This window comes from Fukomys damarensis, unplaced genomic scaffold (assembly GCF_012274545.1).
Source record: "Fukomys damarensis isolate Sample0158 unplaced genomic scaffold, DMR_v1.0_HiC HiC_scaffold_32, whole genome shotgun sequence".
Taxonomy (NCBI): Eukaryota; Metazoa; Chordata; class Mammalia; order Rodentia; family Bathyergidae; genus Fukomys; species Fukomys damarensis.
In genome coordinates, this window is record NW_022900944.1 from 48,574,307 (window position 1) to 48,586,335 (window position 12,029).

General features: G+C 50.6%; 1 protein-coding gene across 3 annotated transcripts in view; it reads right to left on the bottom strand.

The window, feature by feature from the left end:
* Ankrd11 (ankyrin repeat domain 11) overlaps positions 1-12,029 on the bottom strand; it is a 108,972-nt gene that overhangs the window by 28,455 nt on the left and 68,488 nt on the right. For all 3 annotated transcript variants that reach the window (XM_010627555.2, XM_010627557.3, XM_010627556.2), the window contains exon 2: positions 6,905-7,048. In XM_010627555.2, the coding sequence (XP_010625857.1) occupies positions 6,905-6,991 (87 nt within the window). In that variant the 5' untranslated portion in view covers positions 6,992-7,048. The remainder of the gene's footprint in view (positions 1-6,904; positions 7,049-12,029) is intronic.

Genomic DNA, 12,029 nt, shown 5'->3' on the forward strand with positions numbered 1-12,029 from the left:
GTTGACCTGGATAGGGCCACACAGTACAGTTAGTCTCAACAACACCCTGGATCACGCACAGCAAAGCTGGCCTCTGTGCAGTGAATGCCAACTCCGACCCTACTGTAGCTGGGTGTATAGCTCAGGGAGGCACTAGTACACGCGGAAAAGCACAGTGACTAGAAGCACTCCTCCCCAGCCCAACTTTCTTTCTGGAATTTTCCTTATTGAGCCATTGGCAGGCACTGGGCAGCTACCCTTGGTAGCCTCCTGGAAGAACCTGAGCCACTGCAGGTAACCCTCCTGTGACCTTCCTCTAATGCGACTGGGCAACCTCTACATGACCAAGTCTGGAAGCCTAGAAGATACATTCCTCAAGTTACTGTGGGGGGCCCTGCCACATACGCTGCAAGCTGTGTGCCAGGGCAATGTGCTGGGGGACAGGGTCACGTGGATGCACAGCCCTCCTCCCGCAGTGCCTCTCCTGACTCTGCAAACGGACAGCGTGGCCCACCACAGAGGACTGCCCTGCTGGGAAGGAAGGGGAATCCTGATACTGCACCACCCCAACACTAGAAAGAACAGACCTAGACAGGAATCCCAGCCTGCACAAACCACCTTCCCACCAAGAGGACAGACACCTTGCCCAGTGCATGGGTTTCACCTACATTTCAAAGAGAAATACGACTACTATTATACAAATTCTTCCTAGGGACAGAGAGAAAAGAAACATTCCCCAACTCATGTCTAAGGCTGCCATAGCCCTAATTCCAGAACTTGATGAAGGTATTCCCTGGAAAGATAATTATGAACTGACAGTCTCAAGGAACATAGACAGGGAAACCCTGAAGAGATACCAGCAAATCTACTCCAGGTAGATAAAGAAGATCACACAAATGACAAACACTGCAGGGCTCAAGAGTGCAAGTAATTTAAAAAAGGATGTGATTTATACTTTAAAAACTACAGGCTTTACAATGACACAATCATCTCAAGAGCCACTGAATGGCCTGTGGCAGAGTCCAGCCTTGCTCAGGGTCAAGTCTGCTGCTTGTCCTTAGTTGGAAGGGACAGAAGAAGACACCTCTCCTGCTCACCTGAAGGCCCTGAGAACCTGGAAACTGAGTACCAGGAAAAGCAGAGGTGTGGTGTTCTCCCCAGGAATAGGAACCTAGGCAAGGTCACCTGCACTCACATCTACATGGAAGAAAGAAAAGCAGTATTTCAAAATGAGCAGAGGTCTGAAGAGACACTTTACAGAAGAAAATGCCACCCTTCATAGCCAAAACTTCTCAGCAGCCAGGCACAAGGGTGCACACTTGTAATCCCAGCTAGCTTAATAGCTGGGAGTCTGAGACAAGAGGGTCTTATGTTTGAGCCCAGGCTAGGATACCTAGGGAGACCCTATCTATAAATATACATCAAAAACATAAACTGCTGGATAGACAAGGCGGGGGATGTAGCTTGGAGCTCCCTGGATTTAATCCCCAGTACCCTGGGGGAAGAAAAGTCCCAAACTTTTCTATGGAGACAAAGGCTACTTCTGCTATAGAGAGGTCCTGGTTAGAGGATAGCATAGAACAACGCTGAGGATGTGGGAAACACCAGGAATCTGCCTCTAAATGGTGATTGCAGTGACTGGGTGTCTTCCTTTGAGCCTAAGCTTCTGGAGAAGGCACCTTTGCTCCAACGCGTCAGCTACAGGCGCGTGAATGCTGCACATCAGGCCTTCACACTCACTCCCCGAATGCTTCCGTCAAAGTTTTCTTTTGCAACAACTACTTCAATCACATGAATCTGTGATTGTGCAGTTTTCTTTTAACACAATGAATGGAAGCAACTGATTCTGACAAGCTCAGGAGCATTCAGGGTGGTTATGGCCGTAGATGAAGCAACTGATTCTGCATATTAAGTGAACCCTGAATTCTTAGTGCAAACCCTGCAGAGCCAAGAGGTACATCTTTTTTACTTTCTGAGGAATCTGACTTGCTAAAATTCTTTTAAAAATCCCACGTTTATGTTTACGAGCACCACTGGTCTGTTGTTCCTGTGGTATCTTTGGTTTTGGTATAATACTGATCGAACAAGTGAGTATCTACAAACTTCTACTTTACATCATACCATATACAAAACTAGAAATGGATCAAAGACCTATATCTAAGAATTAAAGCAATGAACAGAGAAGCAAATATGGGGAAGTGTTTCGTGATTTTATATTTGCCTACTGGGCGGAGGTGTGCAGTGGTGCGTACCTATAATCCCAGCTTCTCGGAGGCCAAGGCAGGAAAATACTAAGGTTGAGGCCAGCCTGGGCAACCCAGGAACATTGTATCTCAAAAAAAAGGGTAGAGAAATTGCTCAGTGGTAGAGTATTTGCCTACTGGTTCAATCTCTCATCCCACACCAAATAAGTAACTTTTAAAATTCTGGAAAACTAAGGAAAAACAAGTTGACTGGATTCCACAGAAGTCAGGGACAACAGGTAACCAGACCTCCATGTTATATGAGAAGTCAGGCCATCAGAGGAGGCCCAGAGTCCAGGGGGTTTTGAGCCTGTTTCCTTCTCAAAACAAGAGGGGCTGCTTTTGTATGACTTCAAGCGTCAGGAAGGGTACAGAGTAAGGAGGGCAAGGCAGGACTTTGGCTCTGCACTTCCACAGCACCCTGTAGGTGGCACTGTTACGGGGAGGGGTTCAGTTGACAAATCCTCCTCAGAGCTGCTCCTCTGCAGAGGAGAGGACCGCAGTCAGACATCTATCTAGAGAAGGGCTGGAGGGTAGGCACTAAAGCAGAGCACAGGGATGGATGGGGAAGCTGTGCAGATAGGCACACAGGAGCAGGAGCCCATGGGATTCTCAGTGCCCGCCTGGCACCTGGGCCCTGTCCTCCACCAGGACTAGTGTGGGAAGGGAAGCAAGCCAGGCCTAAAAGCGTGGTCCTCTTTCCTCCTCTGTGCCCACAACAAGAGCAGATGGATGCCACACTCCAGAATCCTACCTAAGAACCCATGGCTTGGGCTCTGACATGGCCACCACCAAAGCTGGCTTGGAACCGAAGTGAGCACCCTAGTCCAGGGAACAGGTCCCAGGCGTAGCCCTGTCTGGAGATCCCTGCCTCCACTGGTATAGGGTGGGGAAGGGCTGGGCCAAGAGCTCCAGTCGTGCACAGACCTCACCAACGTGCATGCAGACCCCTCAGGATGACACCGCATGGGCTGAACCACCCCAGCCCCAACACAGTGGCCCTGGCACTGACACTTCTATAGATGGGTTCTGCCCCACAAGGTAACCAGTGCGACTGCTGCAGAACAGCTGGGCACTCCACAGCAATGCTTCCACCACAACACAGCTGCAGGGGCCACAAGGCATGACACCCTGCGCAGTCCACAATACTTGGACAGCTTTCAAGCCAGAGCACTAACTGCCCTTAGGGTCACTGCCCTAATGAGTCACAGAGCTGCACCTGCCCTTGGAGCCCCCAACTCAATGGTATGCTGGAGGTGGGTCCCCCAGAGTCTGGTCTCAACACTGACCTCTGGTGCTGTGGATGAGGCCCGGGGCCTCACACATATTGGACAAGTGCTCTACCCTGAGCTACCCATGTGCTGAGCACAGGACCAAGGATGATGGCTGGCCATGCAGCGTGGCCCTGGACTGTGGGTCAGGGACTTCTCTCTGGATCAGAACAACGGCCACAGCTTAAGGATTCACTGACTCATGGGAGGCTCCAGCCAGCTCAGGCACTCCCGAGAGCTCTTCCTTAGCATGGAGTGCCTCCTTTTCCAGCATGCCTGCCCATGCTGCTCTAGGGCCACGTGACTTGTCCTTGTCATCTACAAATGCTTTCTTGCTTTTGGTAACAGGCACTGTATCTGAGAAACAGTCTATGGTGAGGATGAGCAGAAGCCAGTCCAGGCCCATCATTGCAAAGCCTCCTTTGGGTGCCCGAGCACTGCCAGCCTCAAAGAGCAGGCTCAAGCATGCTGTAACCAGGACTGTGCCTTCCCAGGCCTCCACTGTGCACCTCCAGGAGAGCTTCACTGGCACCTAGAGCACCTGGGGACAGGACAGATATCTTCAGGTTAAAACTGTCTCCAGGGGAGGAGGCCTAGCTCTATCGGGAACGTCAAAAGCCAACAACAAAGTAGCCTCTTTATGGGGAAAAGCTCCCAAATCTGCTCCACACGTCGTCCAAGGCCCCTGTGCAGACACAACAGGCACTGTGGGCACAGGACTAGCCCAGCCCCAGTGCTCTCCTCGGTAAAAGGCAACAACCTAAGCCAGCCTCGGCCTGCAGTGGCTACTCCAGAGGAGCCCCACAAGGCAGGTGTGGCCTGCAGCTCTGTGGCTCTCTGCAGCTCGGCCTTTACCTGCATAGTCTCCGCCTGAAGCATTTCCAACCCTCACATGCCCACCTCTCTGCATGTCAGACACGAAGGTTGGCTCCTCCATGCTCCCAAGACCCATTATTCTCTCCACCACCCAGTCACCTCCGTTGGACGGCAATCAAACAAAGCGTGGCACCAACGGTGGTGCACACCTGTCAGCTTGGCAACTCAGGAGGCCAAGGCAGGAAGATCACAAGTTCAAAGCCAGACTGGGCAACTTAGACTCTGTCTCAAAATTAAAAGTGGGGGGAGTAGCTCAGTGGTAGCACACTCCTGAATTTGGCCACCAATTTCACAAAAGACAAAAACCAAAAACAAACAAAACAAAACCAAGTGTGACAGATGCCTCCTTGCTGAGGGCTGCTATATCACCCAACCCAGACTAGCACAGCCCCTGCTCTCTGATGTCTTACAGAAAGAAGTATGTCACAGAAGGGGCTGTGGGGCCCCTAACAGTATTAACCATGGGGACACAAGACACTCTGGGCCCAAACTAGGAGGCACAGCTCTCATCTCAGAGAGTTGACTGGAGATAAACCAACACCACACCTTTTATTTGAGGGACAGACCCAGCACTCTCTGGGAAATTTTCACCAGAGAAGCATCAGTTACCCAAGATGGAGAGCATGAAAACCCCAAGAAACAGGGCAAGAGAAGGGTTGAGTGGCTCCCACGCATGGTGTCCCACCTTTCAGTGCTGGGCTATGCTGGGGGGATGAAAACCCCATCTGAAATCCAGCACGCAGCCCAGGGAAGTAAGGAGAAGTTGGTCCCAGCAGGAGATGGCAGTGTTCCAAGCCAGCTCATGGGCACAGGGCAGCTCACTCGCGCGAGCCCTGAACTGTGTGCACTTTGGGGCCGGGCTCACGAAGTCCTCTGATGTGGAAGTACAGAGCAGACAGGGAGCCTTCTCCTGGCCTTTAACTCCACAGGCAGACCTGAAACTCTTACCAAGGGTGGTATGATGTACTTGGTAGGAAACTCCCAAACACTGGGCTCTTGGCTATCAGGACCGCCAGCAAGAGCAGTTCTATCTCCCGGGCCATTGCACAAGTGCCCCCTGCCCCAGCGCAGGCCACACACTCCCCAACGGCTCTGTCTCCTAGTGATCTTGACACACCCCAAAGCCACTCAGGAGTCTCTGTGCGATCCACAGGCCTTTGCAGCACCTATCACCACCAGACCAGCAGCACGTGGTACTGTCCTCACTCACCTGCTGGCTCCACACTCCAGTGCTCACCATTGCTGTGAGGCGTGAGGCTGTCCAGACAAGAGGAGAAGGCAGTGGGCGTGCTGCCCGGCACCCAAGGGTCTCAGGGCCCCTCTAGCTTTTCTGTCCATAGAGCACTAAGCATGCCCGTGTTAACACACTGCTCCCTATTTACCAAAACTAAATGAATACAGGACTTGGTTCATTCAGTTTTAGGCGTGCGATTCCCGCTGACCTCATCACACACAGGAGACGAGAGAGAGAATGAGCTACAGCAGAGCAGAGCAGGAGGATGGGCAGAGTGAAGGGGCAGCAGCAGTGGGACCCTCTTTTACACCCCAAGTACCATGAGGGAGACGAAGAAGCAGATCAAAACCTTGGCAACAGCGAATTGCACTGAGGTGGGTGACACAGCCCACCAAGGGTGCATGCAGACAGCCTGGCACACAGGCCACCAGGGAGGAGCAGCAAAGACAAGTCAGGATGAGTGACGGTGACCTGCCTTCTGTGGGACTGGGGAGCCTCTTGCTCTACTGCAGAGCGCAGAGCCTGAGACTCAGTGCAGCGATGATAGCTACAAAACAATACATGGCAAAGCCTGAAACTGAGCTCATTAGATCCGATTCTAAGTTCATCCTCAGAGTACACCAGCACTGGCAACAAAGGAAATATGCACCCCAGAACCGTCACCCCCCCACTCCTGACAGAAGTGTGCATCCCATAACCATGTCATATAGCATGCCCCTCCCTTCATATTCCCTGGCACTGCAGGACTGGTGTTAAAACCACACGATAAAAGCTGGCATTAGTAGTGTGTGTCTGTGATTCCAGTATTCTGAGAGGCTAGGCTGAGGCAGCAGATTGTAAGTGAGTCTCAACCTAGAACAACTTATACCGTTTTCAAAATCAAATTATCAATCAGGCTGGGTATGTAGCTCAATGTAAAGGTTCTGAGCTCATTCCTAGTACTTAAAAAAATAAAACAAACAAATAATAAGCACACAGAAAAAGATTTACAGTTTAGGTTTACATTCTGTTTTCCTATTCACATTCAGAATAAACAAAAATGGAAGTAAAATTCTCACAACTATTTATAGTCAGGATAACTGAAACACCGTGACAGAAATCCTGGGGGCCATGGCCAGGAACGGCTGCCAAGTCAAGATCAACTCAGGGAGTGACTTCTGTACCCACACGTCACACACCCACACCACTCCTGTAGACCGGGCTTCCCCAGGTACCGAGAGTCAGTGCGCAGCACCTCCAGACCGGTCTGGTGGAGTCTCTGGTCTAGTCAGGCAGGGTGGGGGAGAGGAAGCAATAGTTACCTTTTTCCCGGTTTGTTTCTCCACCATGTCGTTGCTGAGAGGAAAGTCTTCTTGCTGTGGTGTTTTAGAACACCCACTCTTGGGCATCGTTCTGTTCCCTCACCCGATCGTCATTTATACCACCATCGCCTCATCGTCAACCGACTGTTCAAGAGAGAAGACACAGGATTAGACACTGTGGAACTCAGCGGCGACTCAACACTTGGCCAGCCTCCCATGGACCCCAATGGACTGACCACAGAGGGAGCAGTAGCTCAGCCCAGGGCCAGCAGCAGGGCCCTCCACACAGGGAAACCCAGGCCCCAGGAGACACCCCAGGAGCTGCAAGCAGCAGGAGCAATGGTGGAGGCAAGACAGGCAGAAAGGAATAGCCAGCAGGGTAACGGCCTGCTCTGGGTGGCAGGTACCAGTACGTCAGAGCTTGGGCCCCTTTGGCACAAGTTATACTCCAGACGGGGGCTGAGTGGGTCCAGGGATTCTGCCCCTGCCGGGTGCTGTCAGGAGCCAGCCCCAACCCCCCCTTCTTTCCCACAGCCAAGGTCACAACACTGGAAGCCAGGCCTCAACCTCGGGCCTGGCAGATCTCCGCAGGCTCAGCCCCCAACATTCACTCACCAGCTGGACCCAGCCTCAAGCAGAAAGCTGGAGGGGAACCCCTGCTTTTCATAAAGCACTGAGCACACAGGGCTAATTCTACATGTCTTCGAGACAAAACATCTGGATGTAGGCACAGGCGTATGATAGCTCTGAGGGGGTCACAGAGCCGGCCCCTTCACCTGGGCCTAAGGCTCCAGTCTCTTGTTTCCCAAGAAACTTAGGGCATGTATTGCATTGAGTATGACTTTATATTCTGTATTTTATGATATTTTAGCATCTAAACAAGGCTTGATGGCCAGGGACCAATTCTTAGAGATAGCCAAGGGCTGCAGGCCACTAGAAATCCCAATATAGTACATCGCCTGCAAGGAGTATTCAGAGTAGCAGATCCTAAACTCCCTGCTCTGCAGAGGCTCCCCTTGCTCCTGTCTCCCCTGTGGACACGCCCCTCTGGTCTCTCAGGGCTGGACCATGCATCACCTGTGCCCATGCTTATCACAAATGAGGGACATAGGCTGAGGTAGGAGAATCACTGTGAGTTTGAGACCAGCCTGGGGTACATAATGAGTCCCAGGTCAGCCTTAACTACATAGTGAGACCCTGTCTCAAAAATTACCAAAAACAAAAAAACAAATGAGGGACAAGGAGAAGCCTCCCCACTCATATGCTCAATGCTGCCAGTTAGAAACCAGTTTGTGCCAATCACACCCGTGACATCCTCTCCTGTGGAATGTACACCGGTGTCACGATGGGGTGTGCTGGGTGGAGCACTCTGGGACTGACTCCTGAGTCTACACAGCCTCTGCCAAAGAGTGGCCAGCTCCCTGGCTCTTCCTAACGTCAATGTCAACTGGCTTTCTCTGAGGTCCCACTTCTATATAACATCTCAAGATCCTGCCTGGTCCTAATAACTGATAAGGGCTAACAAGCTATTCTTTTGGTGTCTAACTCGCCTAAGAACTCATTTAGTTATTCTAAGCAGGGGCAAGGCCAGCGACCCAGCCTCCACTGCAAAGCAGGACAGCACGGTGCCTCCACCTATGTGCTTATGTGGCCAAGGCCAGAGATGATGATTTCTCTCTGTGTGTACAAGTGTGAATTCTAAACTCTTCAATTTCCTCCCTAAAACTGGGAGGACAGCCTGATGAAACTATATTTTAAGCACCTGACACAGGGACAGCCACTGAAACTTGTGGCTATTTGCATACTCAGCAGCAATATGCAAGGAGAACTTTAAAGACCACCTACAAGTTGATGGGACAGGTAAGGGGGACCCGGGATCAAACTCAGGACCTTGCGCTTGTGAGGCAGACGGAAGCGCCACTGAGCTCTACATCCCTGGCCCTAGAAGTTGATGTTGAAGAGGTCCTGCCTGCCTGTCCTCAGGAGGGCGTCATTGAGCACAGCTGTCATGGGGTAACCCTACTGCAGAGAGGCTGCAGACGCTGTGCCGCACACCCCAGCAGCTAGCAGTGGAGTGTGTCTGGACCACTCTCCTCCAGCCAGGCACTGTTCTGCCTGGTACACCCAGCACAGCTCTGCCTAGTGACCTCAAGTGAGAAGGAGCAAGAAGGTGCTGTCTAAGAAGCAAGAATCAGGCCTCACAGGTAAGAGTGCACCACACCCTGCCCTTGGGCACTTAGCCCAGACCGGTGACAGCCCTGTTTCTACTGCTGATCAGTGCCTGGGCCATGTGCTTTGGTGGCAGCACACCAAAACCCTCTTCTGGGATTCTCTTTTGTACTGGGGCTGCTCCCAGGACTCAACGTTGCAGACGAAGAAGCTTCCTAGCCTCAAAGGGCTTGCTGACCACACTGCAGACCAGAGCTCACATGCCAGAGATTCCACCCAAAACAAGAATACACACATAGCGAAAGGGCAGCTTTCTAGTAACAAAGGAGAAAAAAGGGCTCCTACAATTAGGGTCTGTGACAAATTTTTCAAACCAGCCTGTTGGTGCATCTGGAAAAACAGTCCAGAGGACACTGCATGCTAGAGCTGCCATGGTCAGCAGGCTGGGGCCCTATGACATCCACATATACCACCAGCCAAGGGTTTCCACTAGCCACCCAGGCACTTCATGCAAGTGAGCTGCAGAAGTAGAGCGAACCCAATAGGAGGAAAACCAACACAAACACGACATATAAGGCCAGGACAGAGCACAGAGACACCAGGACTTCAAACTCCCAACGTTCTGCTCAGCAGCTCAGGAAGGTATGGACAAGACAAGAAAAGGGGCCACCAAACAGCAGGACCCAGAGACAACTCCTGGTTCTAGTAAACTCTAGAGAAGTTCAATGAGAAAACAGAAGATTTGGAAGCTGGCAAACGGGGGGGGGGGGGCAGTGGGGGTACTGGAGCACTGACCCCAAGAAAGTGCACCATCACACAGAGGCAAAGACTAATAAGAGAAGCAAATGTCACAGACAGCCCTCCTCCAACAGCTGACCAGGGGCCAGATGGCCAAGTTAGTCAACACTTTGCCTGCCCTCAGCCTACATGCTAGGGAGGGTGGAAGCAGGCAGGTCCTTCTCAGAGAGGAGATCAGATCACACAGGGATACTCATCACCAGGAATGCTAGGTGACAACAAAGTACAGTATTATCAGACTGGAATTCTTTATTTGGCCACACCACTAACCAGCAGAGGAGCAAACTAAGGCGGCTTTAAGCATGCAGAAACCAGTGCCACTCTTCCTGTGCCTTTCCTTAAGGAAATCAGGTGAAGCCACAGATCCAGCCTGCTTCCTGTGTGTGAGGCCCAAGGGCTAAGGACAGGTTTAATGCTTGAGGGAATTTAAAACATCAGAATATGGCTAGTATTTTGTGACATGTGAAACTTGTATGGAATTAGCATCTTATGTCCATAAATAAAACTTAATTGGGATGCAGCCCATCCATCTGTGTTCCTTGCTGCTGGGGTGCTGGGGATGGAACCCAAGACCACATGCAGGCTGGGCATACCCTTTCCCCAGCCACCTCCCAGCCCACTGGGACACTTCTTAGGTCTTCTCAGGCCCTGGAGTGGTGGTTCTGGCAGCTGTCAGTGACACTTTTTCAGGGGACTTTGAAGTCAAGGTATTTTCATGATACTACTAAGATACCACGGGCCCTTCCCACAGTGCTGGCATAAGCCTGGGCAGGTGACAGGGCACAGAATAAAGTCTTCACGGTCACGTGACCACAGTAGAACCTGCATCACCCACAGCCATGTTTAATTAAGAAAACAGCAAATACTGTAAACTTTATAAAAGTGCAAACCCGAATCTTTGGCCTTCCAATATTCTGGGACAAATGGAAATGTGCATGAAGTACTTCTGGTGGGAGTCACAGTGCACTCTGAATCGTGAAGAAAAGCATCTGTGAGTGTGAGTTGCCATTTAAACTTGCTGTGTTTTCATGAAAAACTGTCTCGAAGTACTAAGATCAGTATTAAGAACTGGGTGCCTGGTAGTCACAGCCATTCCTCTGCCCACCGGGGCTGTTTCCTTATACAAAATGGCATGGTGTTTGCATGTTCACACATCTGCCTGTGCTGGACCTAGGGCAACCTAAATACTGTGTGAATAGCTGTTATATTTTATCAGTCAATTGGCAGAATCTGCAGCTTTCAAAGTGAATAGTGAGCCTGCCTCTTCAGGAAAATTGACAGCATTTATTGCCAATAAAGACTGAGCTTTCAAAATGAAAGCTCTTTAGAAAACTTTAGAAAACATGCACCCACACCACAGAGGCTTGATGGTTTTGCACAACTTAAGGGCAGTTTTTAATGTGATCAGTGAGTAATGGCACCAAAGAGGCTAAATTAATGATGTGTAGTGAAACATCTGCCTGACTCAGTGAGCCGATGTCACCACAGTAACTGATGTAGTATTAAAATCCACATGCAGTGAGAGACCATGGAGGCTGAGGTGGCAGGGCACACAGGTGACTGGATGGGCGCCCTTCCCTGATCAAGGAGGGCTCAGCCTCCTCTGTGTGGGCCAGCAGTGCCCATGGGCCAGGCCAGACAGCGCAGTAAAGAGCAGATTCACCCTCTCCCCACCATCACCAGGCAGGAGAGGAGAGAGTGCTCTAGACACGTAAACAATGCCACTCTTGTCAAAAGTCTGCTACTGGTTTCTTTTGTAAAACGGTTATCTTCACTAGCAATCCATTATATTAACATGTAATACTTTATTATTTTCAAATGAACTAAATATTTATAAGTCTTCTCAGCCATACTTTTTATACAAAATTTAACAGAAATATCCACACAACCAAAAAGGTTCTGTGGGGTCCACAGACCCTTAGCTGTGTAAAGGAATCACAGCCCGTGGCGCCTGAGCCTTCTGCCCAGACACAGGGAAGGGAGCCAAGCCACAGAGAAGACTCGCTGTCAAAAGTGCCAGCAGAAGACTAGGAAGGGAAAGCGGTCGCCATCTAGGAAAAACAAACACTCATGCAGACAGTTAAAAGGAAAAACCCTCAATTACATAAATACTAATTAAAAATTAAATTAAAATCCGTTATAAAATGGAAGTAACAGT